The sequence below is a fragment of the Odontesthes bonariensis genome, chromosome 1 (genome assembly GCF_027942865.1).
Source record: "Odontesthes bonariensis isolate fOdoBon6 chromosome 1, fOdoBon6.hap1, whole genome shotgun sequence".
NCBI lineage: Eukaryota > Metazoa > Chordata > Actinopteri > Atheriniformes > Atherinopsidae > Odontesthes > Odontesthes bonariensis.
Genome location: NC_134506.1, coordinates 279385 through 299664, shown reverse-complemented (window position 1 = coordinate 299664; position 20280 = coordinate 279385). Strand labels below are relative to the sequence as shown.

The 20280-nt window shown below is 39.2% G+C and overlaps 1 protein-coding gene across 1 annotated transcript in view; it reads right to left on the bottom strand.

Moving 5' to 3' along the window:
• The window catches only part of tmc3 (transmembrane channel like 3), an 86113-nt gene that overhangs the window by 45319 nt on the left and 20514 nt on the right, over window positions 1–20280 (bottom strand). The window contains 9 exon segments of the mRNA XM_075485268.1: window positions 555–683; window positions 2263–2526; window positions 2893–2971; window positions 3308–3417; window positions 4034–4181; window positions 6677–6720; window positions 6866–7013; window positions 7128–7270; window positions 7540–7638. Of these exon segments, the coding sequence (XP_075341383.1) occupies window positions 555–683; window positions 2263–2526; window positions 2893–2971; window positions 3308–3417; window positions 4034–4181; window positions 6677–6720; window positions 6866–7013; window positions 7128–7270; window positions 7540–7638 (1164 nt within the window).

The window sequence follows — 20280 nt, the reverse complement described above, 5'->3', positions numbered from 1 at the left end:
AGCAGTGGTCAGTGCTGTGAGATTCAGACAATGCCTGGGTCGCCAGGAAAACGCTCCCACACACTTATTTATGTCTCGGGAATGCGGGGATACACTTAATTTGGCCTGAGGGTGGCGTATCCCTTTAAGTAACCCTCTAACTGGACCATTAACATCAAAACTGGCAAACTTTTGTGTGCTGATGTGAAACACCAGCCACCCTGCCAATGTGAAAAGACTATTTTCAGGATAGGAACACAAAACTAGTCTTGTACAAAGAATAAGCCTTGTACATACACGTAACTTGAATAAAATATTAAAACAGGCTAACACAGAATGAAGTACCTGGATAACAAAATTTATACTGTACACATGGAAAATGGTTTAATCCTCCATCCATGTTACTGCATATCACATGAATTGATTCCTACATATAACAAGAACATGTAAAAGTAATTCCCCATTTTATAACATCTATGTGTTAGCCTCAGTCTCAGATAGCTCATGGACGTTCTCAGGTTGCAATAGGGGCAAGACAACCAGTTTTAAATGGCGAGCACTGGTGAAAAACTCACAAATTTGCTCTCTAAATCCCAGCAGCAACAGTCACTCAAGTAGCGAACCACCAGACCTCTGATAAAGTCAATGAGCAAGATGCTGGCAACTGTGAAGATCATATCAATGATGGAAAGCTTCAACATCTCCTAGAAATACACAACATACACACTGTTGAATTTATGATGCAAATACAGAATATAATTGAAGTATATATATATATATATATATATATATATATATATATATATATATATATATATATACTGCTTATATAATTGAATTAGCAGTTCAATACACAAATGCAATTAGGCTTACAACTGTTCATCTGCAATGAGGATTTGGATGAGAAAGTCTATTTTTATTTATTTTGTCAGTATAATGTACCATGTGTGGTCTTTTTTTTAGTCAGTGTCATGCTCCCATTCAATAACTGTCAATTTTAGAGTGGTTTGTAAACATTTTCACAGGGTGAATGATTGATATTTGTTCTGGTAATCATGAATGTGCAAAGTATTGCTGCAGTAAATATTAAAACTTGTAATTTACTGAGTAGATGCATTTTAAAATATGGTTGTCACAAAATTACAACTAGAAATATTTACGTATATAAAACCATGTGCAAGCCTGATCCCACACACCTTTCCTTTGTAAATCTCATTGAATATTAATATGTAATGCTAACAGCTAGTATCTCAGTGTCCTTACTGCAGAATTTCCCTTTGCTAGTGATGTACCCAGAGTTATACCATCTATCATCCCAAAGATAGACAGCTCTCCTCTCACCACTTTTCTTGGTCCTGTCTGCAGTAACAGGTGAAATCCATCTAATCTAGCTGCTATTTCTGGAGTTATAATGCTCAGCCTTGAATAAGTTAACATTATAATGTGATGCTGCCCTCCCAATATTCCCTCTGATGCCAGGTCAGTGCCACCAGCTTGTCCAGCTTGTTGGGGAAAGATTACATATTCCCCATGATGACCAACAGGATGACAGATTTCTAATGTTTCCCCATGGTAGCATGTTTAGCACCAGCGAGTCCCCCGTCTCTTCTTGCTCAGCTCACAGGGATGTCACGTCTCTCAGAGTGGATGCACTAGAGTGTAATCACAGCTGGTCTTTGGGATTAACAATAGGGCAATGGCTGTACACAGGATTTCTAGGCACAGCTTTTAACTGTGCAAATAAACCAGTAAGAAGATCAGAGTGAGCTCAAAGACTCCGGTCTCCACAGTGCACAGTTTTAGACAAATGCATTCTAAGGCACTGAAAAACGCAGGAGAAACAGCGTTTAACAGTTTGTGTATTTGCTACATAATAATAATTTTTCATAGACCCAGGTGACATGTTACTATAGTGACTTTGTTAAGAAACAGAGCTTTGTAGTGCTGTAATTGCTGCTGGATTGAGATGCTCCACACATTTTCACAACTGCTCTGGACTTTGTCGCTCCGCCTCCTTTCCACATTTATTTTTATGCATGCCAAACTGTGTGGAAACTCACATATGTAACTTTGTTGTATGTGCGCACAGTTTACAGTATACATACTGTACATGAGGCTACTGAGATTTTCTCAGACGACATGTGTATTGCAACAGTTTGTATATTGCTTTTTTAAAGAACCTTTCATTTTAAAAAAGATATCCAATTTTATGTGTATGTACTCATTCTGAAAAAAAGACAAGATGTATATGCCACATTAAATAGAGCAATCAAAAGAAATAACCTGTCCAACATAGGTCTCCCAGCATTGTTCCTGCTGAGAGCGAGTGTTCTTCTCAAAAACAGTGGTCTGATTGTAGATAGTCCCTGAGTTGCTCCTGCTGTTGTTGGTAAAGTTTAGCACTGTAGCGATGGTTGCTACGGTGCTGTTCAGATGCCCTGAGAAATAGATCTCTGATACCAAGGTGGAGGGGCTGTCAGTCTCAGGCAGAGATATGGTGGCCAAGAAGGAGTTGGTATCATTCCAGTTACCTGAAGTCACGTGGAGCTGGAAGACAAATATAACAGAGTCAATCTTACTAACAAGAAGTACTAAGTTATAATTATGAGTGTTTTATTATAAACTGCTGAAAAGTTCAATATATTAGGTCTACATTGTTAGCCTAGCTTAGACTCTGTCTACTCCAAACTGATTTGTTTTCTTTGCAAGCATAGTTTAGGTTAGAGATTTACAATATTTACACATATCATTGTGTAAATAGGACAAGTTTTAGAGGTGTTGACTAGAGTATCTAAACTAAGGACAACCTATCTAAACTATGCAGTGCACATATGACCATGGTTATGCGGTTGTTATGTTGCCTGGACTAAATTTGTTATGATACTAAACACAGTTAATCATTTCAATACTCACAGCAGAGCTCATACTGTTGACTTTATCAAGGAGGGCAATAATCAGGCTGTAGAGATTTCCCAGGTATAAAACAAGCACTCTGTGAGCACAATATCATTGCAGTATCAGTTTGCAGTAGGACACATGTATGTATTTTGTGTGTACTGAATGGTGATGAGTTAGAAAAGTCACCCGACAATTAAAATGTTGATGGTTTAATTCCCCAGTCTACATTTCAAGTTTCAAGGTGTCCTTGGGCAAGACCCTGGACCCCTCACCGCTCATTGGTTTGTGGGTGTGTGTATAGTAGATAAATATGTATAGAAGTGTTGAATGTAGCTTGTACTCTTCACCTTTAGGGATCAACAATACTAAAAAAGTGCTTTATAAACAATTCAATTTTGATTGGGCAGTCACTGATAAATGATTGCAGTACCTGGCTAGCTGGAATCGCAGTGAGGTTCTTGGGTGGTACATCTCTAGCTGGGCCACCAGTTCAAAGGCAGAGGGAGCAATCATGGTGATGAGAGAAACCACCACACTCACCTTGAGGAACACAAACAGGGTGTGTGATTAAATCATTATTCTAGGGCTGGAGCATTTGTCATTTCTAGATGGAGTCTTACTTGAGTAAACACTTAGTTTGTTTGAAGCACAATCGATAAACACTCAATGGCGACTCCCATGCATTGACTAACTTTTGGATATAACCCATTGTAATTTATTGTTGTTTTTAAACCCCTTCGAATGTTTTCTTTTTAGATACTTGTGCACAGCAGTTGTGCTGCTGTGGTGGCCCATTTCAGCTTTGCAAAGAATGCAGTGGACTGTTTTAAATATTAGGTATCTGTTTAAAAGATTCCCACATGTGAATGATGAATGATTCTCTCAGGTTTCAGTTCCTGCACACCCAGAACATATACTACATACTCTACACAATTTGCCAAAATTAAAGAATTGACATAATCTGACATTGATGCATCACTGCTGCCTTACTACCTTCATTGAATGAATGAAATGAAACCAGCTTTCACATTCAGTGATTGTCTCCTACTTGATCCATCTTTGGTCTCCATTTCCATAGGTTCCTTAACTGTTTTGTAAGTTGAATAATCTAATCAAAGAAATGATTATGATGATAATGTCTGCTCTGCTCCTGTACCTCATTTTTCTCCCACAGCGTCAGCTCCGGCTTCTCCTGCTCCAGTTTCTGAGAACGATCCACCACAAAATAGATGATGTAGATGCTGCCGGCTAATGACAACAGAACCAGGATGTTGGCTAAGATACGAAGACTGATCAGAACTGCCCTGAAGAAACATAGTTTGATTAAACAAGTTGAGTGAATAAAGGGAAATCCATTGCAATCATTACATAATGCTATTCTCATTGTACTTTAAATCTACATAATCTTTTAGTTGAGCTTTCATATCCCTCCTCATTACTTTACCAGTGTTGTCACCACTGCTACTGTTCATATAATCTTTAAAATTATATCTTACACCTTAACATCCACCTGTGTGGTGTTAGACCAATTTCTGCTATCTCCTTGCGACTGATGCAAAAACCTGTTTCATTGTTTAAAACTTATTGCCAAAACCAGTGTTGTGTCTGAAATACTTGGACACAGGAAATTTTGTTTCTGGCCCACTTGCACATGTATTTCTTGGAGTTTCTTTTTTGAAGTGCAAAATTCCAGGGATGGTAGAGAGTTGCTTTGATTTATTTTATTCTGTTTTTATCTCAGTGGATCCATCTTTACGACTGTAGCTGTGATTTCTTCCTCCATATTTTCACCTGTGTTCTGCCTGAGTGCAGAAGAATAGAATGCTTCAGAATATAGCAAGAAGGCAATGATGTACAAGCATATTCAAATTCTTGTATATGCATTTTATGAAATAATAACAGTTTACGCTGCAGCCCGAGTTTTAACCAGAACAAAGAGATCACATCACATCACCCCAGTTCTCAAGTCTTTACATTGGCTCCCGGTCAGATACAGAATAGATTTTAAAGTTCTGCTACTCGACTACAAATCACGGAATGGTTTAGGTCCAGAATACATGAATGACATGCTAGCAGAGTATAAACCCAGCAGAGCTCTGAGATCTGCTGACTCAGGTCAGATAGTGGAGCCCAGAGTTCAAACTGGACCCGGTGAAGCAGCTTTTAGCTGTTATGCTGCACACAACTGGAACAAACTACCAGCAGAACTGAAATCAGCCCCAACTGTAAGCACTTTTAAATCCAGGTTAAAAACATTTCTCTTTCGGAGTGCGTATGGTTGAGTTCCTTTAAATAATTTTAAAGCATAATGCTATAAATCCTCTTAATTGTTTTATTTTTCTTTTCCCCCTCTTCTTTGATTGCTTTTAACTGTGTGTTTTAATTTTTATTCTATTTTTTTTTCTCTTTAAATTGCTTGTTTTTATGCTGTTTTATGCTGTTCTTTTAAATGCCTTGTCTTTATGTAAAGCACATTGAGTTGCCTGTGGTATGAAATGCATTATATAAATAAAGATGCTCGCCTTGCCTTGCCTACAGATATCTCAGGGGTGGACACAGACTGTGGCGATACTTGCTGTAATGTAAGTCCAAATGGTTTTCCTCTCCTTTGTTTCTTTAGCTCCACAGGAGGCTTTAATGACTCTACCTGACTCATGTGTACTGTTTAATTCTGAATCATAAAATAATGCAGTTCAGTTTCGAAGATACAGTCCAATTGAAGCCAATTACAATCCAACACATTCTAATACTGTCATGTCTGTGACTTCTTGCAGTTGAAAGAAAACTCCCTTTTAACAGGAAGAAACCTCCATCAGAACCAGAACCAGGAAGGGTGACCATCTGCTTCAAATAACTGACCATTTTGAATGTAGTTACGCTGAAAAGTATTAAAACGCATGTTAAAATGGAAGTTGACTTATCAAAGTAAACCTGATAAACAGCCAAAAATAACATCTTAGATATTTTACCCAATCAGGTAATCATGATCATGCTTATGTCATGTGTTGTAACACGAAATAAGCTGCGTCTGTTGTTAGTAAATTACCAGCCTTTTCTCATAAAGAAGCGTATGTTTTGCACACCAAGTCATGTCACGTGTTATTTGTATTCACTTTTGTAATTTTGCGTCCAACTTTATGCTGTGTACTGTGAGGAGATGATTTGCTATGTAATTCTAACGGCATGATATGACAAGCCAAAATCTTGAAATGCATAAAACAATCAAAAAGTGGCTACAAATTTCCATGAGATCATGCTTGAATTACAGGCTCCTGATTATCGATGGGTCTGCTTCTCTAATCCATGCTGCTCCTGGCAGACTTTTTTGAAAGTCTGTTATGGTTGCATCTGTGTTTGTAGATCAGAACAGTTTTAAAACTTACCACAACTCCCATCTATGCAATTTATGATTTGTGATCAAATATTTATGTGCCTAATTTGTTGAATCTGGTGCTAAGCATCTCTTCACCTATAAGAAGAAAATTGCTGTCACTTGCAACTCTCAGCTGTCTCAAACTTAGTGTTTCCTCATGGGATAAGTTAAGAACCTTGATGTTTAATATTAATGTTGTGCATATTTCAAATTCTCTTCATTGTCTTTTGCACAAGTTGGCTAACACTAGACTAATAATAAAAGATGAAATTGTTTTTTGACGGTTACATTCATACATATAACGAGAAAGCAGGTCAAAAAGTTGGGGAAAATACTTTTGGTGGTTTCGGTGGAGTAAACGGAAGGAACCCTAGTTAAGGTAATTAAAACATACAAGTACAAAACACACTAATAAGAGACACTTACAGACTTGTGTCCTTCTTCTTTTCCTGCTCTTCAACAATAGCTTCCTGTACATAAAATATTTATCATGTGTTTAAACTACAATTTCTGATCTGTAATATTCTGTCTGTAGATTAATAATCAAAGAATTACAAAAAGTGTTGAATACAGATGATTGAGTCTTTAGTGTTTGTGACCATATGTGTCTCTGACCCTGATGTTATTGACGATGGCAGCTCCTTTGCTCTCTGCAGCCTCTGGGTTTCCTATCAGGTAATCCCAGGCACAAAATACTCTCCAACAGAACGTAAAATTCTCATCGGAGGCACTGGCAAGACTCAGGCGAGAGTTCTTGGCCATTCTGTTGGACATATTAGAGATGATCTGAAAATTGGATCAATCTCACCAAAGGTAAAACATTATCATAGCATTCAAAACATTGAAATATTGGGTGTGGAGAGCAAGAAAAAATTACTTTCGTAACAGAATGATGAAACTGTAGGCAAAGACAGCCATCCCGACTAGGAAGTATGCAAGGGGCAACCGGTACCCTGCACTGCCAATTTTCCTCACCCTGCCATAGTAACCATAGAATAGCACAGAGTACTGTAGGTAGCCCTGTGGACAATCATACAAAACTTATTCAATTTAACAAAAGCAAGGGTGTACAGGACAGTGATAATGACAATACAAGGGTTTCAGCTGCACCTGCAGAATGAAGAAATATTGACCTTTTGTGAAATAAATGTTGTGGATTTAAGAATATTGTCTCTATTATCTCACTACACAATTTTATCTCTAACTTCATGTAACTTGTTGAATAATGATCCATTGTGTCTCTATCGAGAATGTTATTGACCAAACAGTAATAGAGAAAATAGACTTGCCCCAAGAGACCAAATGGTGTCCAAGTCCTGGGCTGAGGCCAGATGCTCCTTAGGGATGGTTTTACTTCTTGTTGTCCCAAATGGAGCTCCAGCCAAAAGCTAGTAGAGACAAACAGACCAATTCAGTGTAGTGTGATGAAACACATCAAACACAGTTTTTCCACTCTTAATGGTAATATCTTTCATTTTAAAGATGGATGTTTTGTGGACTCCATCCACTCCATCCACCCTGGTCTCTGGAGTAACATAATTTGTTTGTTTTATATGTATAGTTAACATCATTCATTAACATTTTAAAGTTTACCCACAACTGTATTTGAAGAGATGCATCATGCACATGGATTTAATCTAAATGCTGCATGACCAAGCCCTAAAACTTGAGTGCAGCATAATGAACAGACAGAGAGAGAGAAAAAAAAAAAAATATATATATATATATATATATATATATATATATGTATATATATATATATATATATATATATATATATATATATATATATATATATATATATATATATATATATATATATATATTTGTCTAGCATTACACTGTGAAGGAGACAATCCTATAAAAAGATATTTGACTTATTGTGTGTTATATGAGGAAGGGAGGTATAGCTGAGATGGACTGACCCCAAATTCTCTTAGGTCAAATAATTTGCAGCATTAGACAAACAGAGACATAAAATCTGACAGAGCATCCAAGATGTTTGATGGTGGGTGATTTTACTCACTAAGCAGAAGCAAGAGAAAGATGTGATGTGTGAGCGGAGACACAGAAAGGTTAGTTCCAACAAACCATGGAGGTAAGTAAGATGAAGACAAGATAAATGGAGGAACAAGATTAGGCAGCAGTAATGTCTATAAGTAATACCAAAGCAAACTGCATGTGTCTGCATGTCAGTAACAGGGATAAATCCAGCAACATTTACCCCCTTTCTGTTGTCTGCAGGTTGTACTTGTTTGTGAATAACCTGCATACCTGTTCCAAAAATGTATTGATGGATTGTTTAAAAAGATTAATAAACGAGAAACTTAAGACTTAAGAAAAAGCGCAGGTTCAATAGTAATGTTGATATATTTTTTTCTCTAAGAAATTGTTCAGAAGGGTCCATCTTTTGAGATAAGCCAATTATGATTCATGTTGGAGTGTGTTTTGTTACATACAGTTCTGTTATGTGAGTTGCACCTCAGTTTCACTCCAAAACAGGCAATAGCAATTCTTATCCACATTATTAGTATCACAATAAAGGCTCCAAAATGTTTAAAAGTTTTATTTTGCATTTTGTTTTATATAGGGTAGAATTCACGTTATGTGTTATCTGAATATTTATTAATTAAAGGGATACAAGGTAGTTTAGCGGCAGTATAGCGATCTCTATTGGTCAAACTGAAATTCTACACTGTCGTAAAAATGCCCACCTGTACACACCCACTAACTAAACATCGTGGCGAAAGCTGCCGTTGTGTTATTTAGTCAGTGCAGTTAGGTCATCTGATTCAAAAGTGTAGACTGCCCACGTAAGATACTATAATCAGAGATTTTCTGAAGAGAGAACTCAAGATAATATGCTATAATCCTGTTGCTGGAGGAAGTGGCCGGGGACAGCTCAGGCTGCTCAGGCTGCTGCCCCCGCGACCCGACCCCCGGACAAGCGGCAGATAATGGATGTATGGATGTATGGATGGACTGTTGCTGATCTTGAATGGGATTCTTCCCTCATCATGGTGTATTCGTGGAGTGATTCCTTTGTATTAGCAGACACTTACAAAAGTTACATCTTAGACAGATGCGCGCAGGCACTACCGACATACACGCCGCAATAAACGCAGACTAGCTCTACACTAATCTGATTACAATCACAAATTAATCAATTTTCATTTGTAGATAACAATTCTTGTTCGGATCAAAACGCTATTCTTATTATAATCAGGTCAGTCTGTGTATTTCTGAAGCTAGGCTACGTCTCGAACTCAGGAGGAATTAGAGCACCATCATCACCTGTCTCTTTACGATCTAAAACGCAGGTCACTATGGTAGATGAACAAGATCACGCTTGGAGAAATTTCACAAAGATGGGAAGTGCCAACATCGAACGTTTCATATTCAGTCTGTATAATATGTCTAATATGAAACGCTTGGTGTTGGCTCTTCAAAGCAAGCGAACACATAGCCTACAATTACAGCTAGCATACAGTACCTAGCTAAGTGCCGTAAACACAAACGACTCTTCTCGCGCATCACGACACTTCAGAAGCGGGTCGCTCCTGCCAAAGTTACATATGGGATTTTCAGCACACAGACCCCTGTTGGGAGCGAGACAGGCTTCATTCGCTTACCATTGACTTGTTTAACCTTTGTTAAACTCCTGAAGGCTATAATTTTAGGTGAAAATGCTACCTAGTGCCCCTTTAAGGAGAACAAGAATGATTCCAGGTTTCTTGTCAGCACTGTCACTTACTGTAGCTGACCAAGTGGCATATCTACTAACACTGCACTTGTTGCAATGCTGTTTTTGTAGTAAAATAAATAACTTTTGGGATATACTAAAGAGGCGCAGAGATAAATTTGTGCCTGAAAAATGTGAACCCTGATTCCCCTGATCCTGCAGCGTATGTATTTTTGGGAGTAACTCTTTAAGAACGACAAATTCAGAGAGGAAAGTCCGTAAGTGAATCATTGCAACTAATTTAAAAACTTTGCAGCTCACAATTCCATGCAATTCCTTTGCTACTTTTTTAAAACAGAAAAAAGTATGTCTTAACTTTTAAACATGGCCATGGTTTTTGCTGTACCTAGGAGGCACAGCGTCATCACACACATTTTCAAATGCACTGTCCTTAAGTACAAATAAACTATTGCAGTACCAAAAAAACAATCTTTTTAAACATAATTAACACAGATCTTACTCCAAATTTGATAAAAGTAGCACAGGAAATAAATATTTTTCTAAACATATGTCCTGGGGGGTATTCCTAGAAAGTAGCTAAAGAAAGCCAGGCTATAGCCGGAAAGCGTCGCTTGAATTAGCGCCATCTCCCATTTAAGCCTCAAGTCGTTCCTCGAAGATATTTTAGCTGCATCTCAGCGAGCCTAATCCAAGCGAGGCTTACATAGCCTGGCTAAGTGCGAGTGCACGAGGAACGTAAGAAGCCCTGACGAGTGGATGGTGGAAAAACGGAGATCTGTGTGAAAAGGAGAGCGAGAAGCGCTGTTATTTTTTCTGCAGCTGAACAAATAATGCTGATGGAGCTGTATGAGGATTTTAAAAGTGTCATCACCAGAAATGGTAATACAGCTGCGATCAATAAAGCGAAGAAACGTCATGGCAAACAACTGCAGACAGACTAAACGCGTAAGTTATGAAAGTTTCATACCATTGAGATTCATTTTACTGTCCTCATGTATTTATGCTCTCCTCTTTGTGTTATAATGTGTTTACATAAAGCATGCTGAATTGTCTCTGTATGAGATGTACAGCACACATATACTGGCCCTGCTCAGTTTATTAATAACCCAATAATCGACACGCATCATCACACTTTGTGACTATATTATCCTGAGTGTGTGACCCACATATTAATTTTTCACTGTTACATCCCAACAGGAGCAATCTTAACAGCCAAAAGCGTACCTGGCAGCAGGTGAAGGTAAAGTACAGGAAAATATTTCAGAGTGGTAAGTAGCCTTTGAAGAAATGTGTTTGTCCAATAAAGAGAGCACCAAACTAGATATGGAAGAAACTGAAAATAAAAAAGATCAAGCTAGAGATTATGACACTGGAGAGGGATGTTAGTATAAATTCAGATAAAGGAGAATTTCGTGTTGTGAACTGTTTTTAATTCTGTTTTCTCTCCACAGCTTGAGAAACATGTAATAACTAGAAATGCACTCAGAGAGTGCAGACCTCCGCCAATGAAGCTTTGTTTTATAAGCGCCACCCATATATTGTAGTGAATGGTCTGAAACGATTAACGTCGTAAATTCAAATGCAATCTGACAAAATACCGGCTGTTTACAAGAAGTAGAAGCATGAATCCACTCGAAGAGGTCCTGGCGGTGAATTTGCTTTCATCATAGTAGGCTTGTCATTGAAAAAAGCCGCTACTCCACCTACTGTCCTGGCGATGAATCGCCACGCAGCATACGCAAGCGCCGACAAAGCAAAATGAAGTATAAACGTCTCGAGCCATTAACATACGCGCAAGACGCAAGCGCAAGGGCAGTTAAAAGAAGTATAACTCAGCCTAAAGACGGCTTCCATTTGTGTTTACCTGCGCAGTTAGTGTAAGCTTTCCCCCTGCGCACCCCCTCCTACCCCTCCCTCAACGACAATGAAACAACCAAGCCCCGCCACCTTGTGGCAGGTCGCAAGATTGCAGCGAACAGACGAACATCCAGACAAACATCCAGACCAACAGACAAACTCGGGCAATCACATAACCTCCTTGGCGGAGGTAATAATAATTAAACAATTCAACACAACTTGAACTCAAACTTGTCATTATTGTACGGTTCATGCAACGTGTTAGAAATGTGTTTTATACATTTATATTCACAGTGGGGTGCCATGACCTAAACGTGTGGAAAGTTATAAATCATCTCTGTCCATTTAGCCTTCTTACTCTTGCTCTGACTTAAACTGCTACTGTGTCAATGCTAAATTATGAAAAGAAGTTCTAACTCAAAGGTCACAACAATAAGGATCAAAGGAAATATGTGTCCCTGTACAGGTCCCTCACTGTGTCAGGAGAAACTGAGTCCTTTCAGGCACTAGAAGCTCCAGGGGATCAGACTTCAGCCTGAAAAGTTGTCCACAAGACAAAATGTATAAAATATGAAGTATACTATTAATTTAAGATGGCTCTGTCAGAAGTCAGCCATGGTGCCTGAGAACTTTAAGCAATGTTCCTGTATTTAATTTGGCCAAAGGTCATTTCTATCCGTGCCTTTGTTTTAGCATGTGCATGGTGGAACGCAAGGCCGGCCCGTGGCAATAGCGGTATAGGCAAATGCTAAGGGCGCCGCACATCCAGGGGGCGCCAAAAAAAAAAAAAAAAAAAAAAAAAAAAATTATAATTAAAAAAAAAAAAAATCCCAGACATCCCAAGTCTCTCGGAAGTTCCGGGAGTCTCCCTGATATTGATAGTTAATCACGGATGCCCGCGAGTCGGATAAAATATCCCGGATTTTAGACTTTGCGAGGGAGTGTTTTTTTTTTTTTGTTTTTTTTCAATGCGAGTGAGAGCGTGCAGGCAATACAATAACTCGTGCCCCATGCGCGTTTCGACTGCGCAGGCACGAGAGACAGAGGGGTGTGGGGAGAGGTGTGAAACCTGTGCGTATCTGTCCAAAGCGATGCTCTGTTCAACAAGCGTTCAAGGCGACTGCTTGTCAGAGGGCGCGCTGATTGGTTTAGTCAGCAAAATAAGCCAATAACATTCGGTGTGGGAGGGCTTCAATTTACTCTCCGACAGTCACCTAAGTTACCACTCAAAACTGTGCATCCTGCCAAATGGCAGAGGGTGAATCCTCGAGTAAAAAACGAAAGACAGGCCTATATCTAACTAGCCAGCTACAGTATCTAACTATCTATATCCAGCCTGTCTAAGCCTTTTGAAAAATCCCAAATTTAATATGTTGACAAATAGGCAAAATAAATTAAGCGTAAATTAATTAAAGATAATATGTAGAAATGATAGGCCTAATTATTATATCATGTTAATTACCGTTAGTGAATAAACAGTTGGTGAAAAGTTGCTGGCCTTAAGTGTGTCTGTAAGGGGCGCGGGGGGGGGGGGTTCGATTAGGGTTAATGTAATTGGTTTACACTTTTTATTTTGGGAATATTTAAATCTAATACTTGAAGTATTTTGAATGTGCAATTGCTTTATTTAAATAAAAGAATGTTCAAGACAAAGCTATTCAGTGTCTTGTGAGCATGTACACTAGCAGTGAAATGTCATGCGATAAAAGGGGGCGCCACCTAAAATCTTGCCTAGGGCGCCAAATTGGTTAGGGCCGGGCCTGGTGGAACGCCCTCTCCGCCCTTGTTCCTGGATCAGGATATGGCGTGAGGAGGTACAGCCAGCATGCATAGCCTCTGTCCCCAAGCAGGACACCATTGAACTCTCCTGCAGAATAAGAGAAATGTTGGATGGATATACATGTGTTAAGACTTGGCAATTTGATGCAAAATGTGCCTTATATGGCACATAATAAAGTATGACGAGCACTTTCAATTCCTTAAGATGACCTCTACACCTGACCTCTCATTAGATCACCAAAGTTCTGCCTATGCTACACCTTACTTCAAAAGTACACTCCTTCGGGTAAGTAAAATTCTTGCACCTTGTGCAAACTTCTGTGCTAGTGAGGATGCTCGGAACATCCTAGAATCATGAACTGATCCCGGCCATTTAGCCTCAATGTTGGAAATGAAATGAGCTCCATCACAGATCATCTGTATGCACGGAGGATAGGAGTCAATGATGAGCTTTCACAGGGCATAAATGTAACATTGCTCAGCATTACTCAAAGGGGTTGATGTGGTGTTTTTCTAAATGAGAAATCCAGTTCAGAGTCTATGGACAATTATCCCCAAGTGTACCTGTACATTTAGGATATGGAAAAATGTTCGGTGTACATAGTCAGCCTGCACGGGTCCGGCAGGGGCCTGGACAATGTGACAATGTTTAAATCCAGCTGAAAACAGTTCTATTTAGATGTGCATATGACACCTGAAAGTATTTTATCTGCACTCTTCACTTTTAAATTAATTAATTAATGATTTTTTTGTTTTTGGGAATGATTTTATTGCCTTCTTGTGATTTTATGTAGCTGTAAAGCACTTTGAATTGCCTTGTGTACGAATTGTGCTCTATAAATTGCCTTGCCTTGGATGCGTACATGGGCACAGTGTAGTGCACCGATAACATTAGGGAAGCCTGAGGGAGATGATGAACTTAATGCAAATACTTCAGCCAGTAGGTGGTTTTACATTATCGGCTACTGTAAATGTGGAGCAGCAGCCTGAAAGGACAGAGGTCGTCCCCCGCCCCCCCGACATTCGCTCCCTCTGTTCAAGTCCATTTATTGCTCCGTTCTGTGTATTTTTAATATGGTAAGATGTTTTAATTCCTGGGTTTATCTAATATCTTGTTTGTACAGTCCTTGATTGTTTTGAAAGGAGCTTTCAAACATTTGTATCATTAACATTATTACCTGTCCCCCATTTTTCTGAGTCTGGTCCTACGTGGGTGTAGATCGGATGTTTGTTAGGTGTTGATTAGTTTGAATGAATACCATGTTCTCTCTCATTTAATTTCATGTTCAATACGTGTGAATAGTTGCGTTTCTTTAGTTGCACTGGCACCGACTGATTAATTTTTCGAGACAGTGAAAGTGGTGATATGATGACCACAGTTTTTGTTTAGTTTTTTAGACAAGACATGAGTTGCGGGAGCGCAGAATTCTTGGTGAACATTTCTTTCCGGAGTCTGTTTCAGCCGGTCGGACATTTTTTGAGTTGCAGCTAAGCTAAGCTTCAACTTTACCCTGCACAGGAGCAGGCTAGTTCAGCAGCATAAGTTACCATGGTTACTCAGCGGGCGTTCAAATAAGCCACCTTTATGGAACGGAACTCTCGCTAAATTTAGCCAGAAGTAGCGAAATAAGCCAGGCTTTTTTGCTAAGCCAGCTTCTAGGAATACCCCCCAGGTGTGCTCAAAAAACAAATGTGCATCGTCCAAGGAAAACCCCATCTCTTTGTATGATATCCTCTCAAGACTTGCCACTGTCACAATAGTTCATGTCTCAATTGCATCCTAAAATTTGATTGAGCTTTGCAGTCCATTTTACCCACATTTTAAGTTAAGAAATTAAAAAAAAAAAAACATTCAGGACGCAGTCTTTTGCTTACCCATGAATACACACAGGAAACACAGTAGATTGACTGCAGTCACGTTGCTTTACGCAGAAGGTTTCTCTTTCGTCATTTTAAAGCTGTATATGCAAATGGAATATCTGTATATATATCCAAATTTCATTGTCTATTAGTGATGCATCAGTCTTCAATAAGCTCATTTACAACTGACTCAGTGTGTAAATAGCAGAAGAGGTCCAAGCACTTTCTTGGAACCTGGACCCTTCTTTGCCTTTGTAGCTTATGGACACAACATGGAAGCTCCATTCAAAAACTAAGGTTGGCTTTATTTTCTAATAACCACATCGAGAACATTTACATGTAAATAGACTGTAGTGCTTCTAGTCTAGCTGGCCACTCAAAGCGCATCCATTCACTCACACAGATGAAATGGATCTCTTCAAAAGATTGTTAAGTTCTGCAGCAGCCTGCTAATGATGCATTGATCTGAATCAGGTGTGTTGAAGCAGGGAAACATCTAAAACCTGCAGGACTGTGGCCCTCCAGGACAGACTTTGGACAGATTATCCTTTAGGATTTGGCAATATTTTTCTAGATTTATGTTTTCCTGTACCTTTAAAAATCTTCCAGAGCCTGCATACCGAGAGAAATATGCTGATACCTTCAAGCCTCACTGTGGAGATGGTGTGTTTGTGGTGATGTGCAATGTTTGATGTTCGCATACATCACAACATAGTGTCTAGTCTGACAGCCAAAAAGCTACATTTTTGTCTCATCAGGTCCATATAAGAAAGGAGGGGGTCCCAGGTTTTGTGAAATTTATTCAGGGTTCCTCTGACAGAATGTTTTATTTTTTCTAGGTGTAAAAAAGACATCACCTCTTCCAACCAAGAATTTGTGCTAGGCGGCTTTGGGCTCTTCCACTGTAGTAGAATTTGACGCTTGGCTATCAGGGCAGCGAATGCAATAACATCAGCTTGGTAGCTAGTAAATCTACCCACAATAGGAGACACACCAAATATAGCAATCAAGGGGCACGGGGACACAGTGATATTAAGGACTATAGAAAGGGTATCAAAAAAGGATGTCCAGAAAGATTGTAGTTTGGGGCAGGAGAAAAAAGTGTGCGTATGGTCTGCTGGAGATTGATAGCACCTGATGCAGAATTCATCCGCATCAGGGAATATTTTTTTCAGCCTGGCCCTTGTATAGTGAATTCTGAAGACCACTTTAAATTGAATGAGACTCATACGTGCACAAATACAAGTAGTGTTAATTCTAAGTAGAGCTTCTCTCCACCAGATCTCATCCAGTGTGAGACCTAGCTCCTTTTCCCAAACATCCTTAAGTCCTACAAGAGGAGAAAGTTGAGAGGAAAGGAGACCATAAATTGAAGAAATACTGTTTTGTGATATTGAGGAGGACATGATATTTTCTAACAAAGTTTTTTCAGGTAATGTGGGAAATGAAGTGAATTGCTTTTTGGTGAAATTGCGCAACTGAAAATATCTGAATAGACCTAGTTTTGAAATACCAAATTTCGCAGCAAGGTCGGCAAAGTTTCCAAAGGTCTCATCTATGTAAAGGTCACTAAAAGAGACCAGGCCCATCCTCTTCCAATATGCAAATGTTTTGTCTATGCTTGAGGGTAAGAACAGATGATTGTTGCATATGGGGGAGAGGACAGAGGAGGATTTTAATCCATAGTGATTTCTGAACTGTTTCCAGATTTTCAGTGAGGAGAGAACAATAGGATTATTAGTGTAATGGGAGTGCCGCATAGGGAGGGGTGCAAAAAGCAATGCAAGGAGTGAGGGTTGAAGTACAAGAGTCAGCTTCCATTACACACCAGGCAGTATCTGGGCTGTGACACCATTTTTTATTTAAGCATTTGAATGTTAGCGGCCCAATAATACAACAACATGTTGGGTAAGGCAAAACCTCCTGCTAGTTTGGGTCTCTCCAAAATTCTTTTCTGAATCCTAGGAGTCTTTCCAGCCCAAAGGAAGGACGATATAATGCTATCTAGCGACTTGAAAAATGATTTGGGAAGAAAAAGAGGGAGGGTCTGAAAAAGAAACAGTATCCGTGGTAGAACATTCATTTTGATGGTTTCAATTCGACCAACAAGTGAGAGGGGTAATGTGCGCCATCTTAGAAAGTCTGATTTTATATTTTCAATCAGTTTTATGAAATTATTTTTATGTAGGGAATTTAAAGAATGGGATTTATTAATGCCTAACTATTTGAAACCATTGGGGGAAAAGTAAAAGGGCAGAGCTCCTGGGGCAATCGATTTGGCAGATTGATTTACAGGGAAACAAAGACTTTTAGTAATATTCAGTTTGTACCCTGAAAAAGTACCAAATGTCTTCAGGAGATTCACAATTTCACCAGCACAGTTTACAGGGTCTTGCACATACAGCAACAGGTCATCGGCATACAATGACACTCTGTGTTCCATCCCTCCTCTGTGTATACCTAAGAATGCTGGAGAGCCTTTAAGGGCTATAGACAGGGGTTCAATGGCCAGTGCAAATAGCAAAGGGGACAGGGGGCATCCCTGACGTGTGCCACGCGTGAGAGGGAAGGGAGAAGAAATTTCAGAATTTGTTTTGACACTAGCTACAGGGGCAGAGTATAACAGGTGAATCCAAGAGATGAATTTGGAGCCAAAACCAAATTTGGGTAGAACTGTAAATAAATATTGCCATTCGACGCGATCAAACGAAATGATACCAGGAAGACAAGTCTCAAGTCTGCGCGCCAGCACTTTTACCAACAGCTTTACGTCAGTATTAAGTAAGCTTATGGGTCTGTAGCTACCACATAAATTAGGGTCCTTATCCTTCTTTAATATCAGGGAAATCAAAGCTTGATTGAGTGTTGGAGGCAAAACACCCTGTTCTAGAGAATCATTATATATTTCCAAAAGTATAGGAGCAAGCTGTCTAGAGAATTTCTTAAGGAATTCCACTGGATAACCATCTGGGCCTGGTGCTTTGTTACTCTGCATTTGAGGCATGCAGGAAGTAATTTCTTCCAGTCTTAAAGGTTCGTCTAAACGTTTTGCCAGTTCTTCACTTATAGTTGGAATGTCTAAGCTATTAAGAAAAGAGTCCATAACTGAGGAGTCAAGAGGGGCCTGAGATTTGTAGAGCGTAGAGTAAAAGGAAGAAAACTCTGAATTTATAGTTGATGGGTCAGTAGTCAGGTTTTGAGATGAGTCAGAGATTTGTGGTATAAAGTGCGAGGCATATTGACGTCTCAGTTGTGAGGCTAAGAGGCGGCCAGCTTTATCCCCATGTTCGTAATAAGTAGCTCTTGTGCGTTTTAGTAGATACTCTGCCTTCCCTGTTGATATTAAATCAAATTCAGTTTGCAGCTGCAGACGCCTGATCGTCAAATCCGGATTAATCATTGAGGCCTGTTGTCTGTCTATATCTAATATTGCGTCCATTAGCTCCTGCTGTCTCAGTCTTCTATTTTGGGTTAAATGTGCATTAAAAGATACAATACCCCCACGAATAAACGCTTTTAATGTTTCCCATAGTAACGAAGGGGATACCTGATCAGACCTGTTTGTTTCTAGGAAAAAATCTATGTTTGTGGAAACAAAGTCACAAAAATCTGTATTAGCTAGTAAACCTGAATTAAGCCTCCATCCTCCTTGATGTCTGTGTGAACTTGATGAGAAACAAAGGTCTAAAATGTGGGGTGCATGGTCAGAAATGACAATGGCTGTGTATTGTGTAGAACCAACAGAAGATAGAAGGGCCTTGTCGATTAAAAAAAATAATCAATACGGGAGTAGACCTGATGGACAGTGAAGTAATAGGAGAAATCTTTAGCATTAGGGTGAAAGAAACGCCAGGGGTCAACACAGCCAATTTGATCCATAAAAGCTGATAGTGTTTTAGACATTGCAGTAGGTGTGACTGATTTAGATTGAGAGCGATCAAAAGCAGGATTAGTAACACAATTGAAGTCTCCTCCTAAAATTAACTTGTGGGTATCCAAATTTGGTAGATGTGAGAAAAATGTAGACATAAAGTCTGGGCTATCCCAGTTGGGGGCATAAACATTTGCTAAAACAATGGGTGTTTGAAAAAGCATACCTGAAACTATAACATATCGACCACCTGAGTCACAGTGTACGTGATCTGGGGTGAACTTGATTCGTTTGTGTATCAAAATTGCCGTGCCTCTGGATTTGCTGTTAAAATTGGAATGAAAGATTTGTCCAACCCAAGGCTTACGCAGTCTCATGTGATCATCCACACGTAGATGTGTCTCCTGTAGAAAGACGACATCTGCAGAAAGGCTCTTTAAGTGTGAGCAAACTTTGGAACATTTAATTTTTCCACCTAAGCCGGGTACATTCCAGGTAATTACTTTAATATGATGCCCTTTTAATCCGCCCATTGCTAAATTGCTAGTCGTCATTTATAATTGTAAATTTGACACACTGAGTGGAAACCGCAAAGCACCCTTACATAAGCAATGGACCATGGTATAGTGGGAATATGGGAAGAAAGGGGAGAAAGAAAAAAAAGTTAAAAAAATAAATAAATAAATAAATTATAATAATAATAATTTTAAATATGGGTAATGGCAAAGAATAACGTAGGACATCATTCCCATTGCCCCCCCCACACACACACACATAAAACCCCAACATAACAACTGAGAACATAGTACAAACATTTGATGCTCGTCTGCAGGAAGCAGCGAGCAGCCATAGTTGATGTACATGCAACCGATTTTTCATGTAGTGTTATCTGCTCCTAATGTTGTAATTATATTATACCCTAAGCTAGCCTGGAAAACCAGCGCCAACTGCTGGACGGCA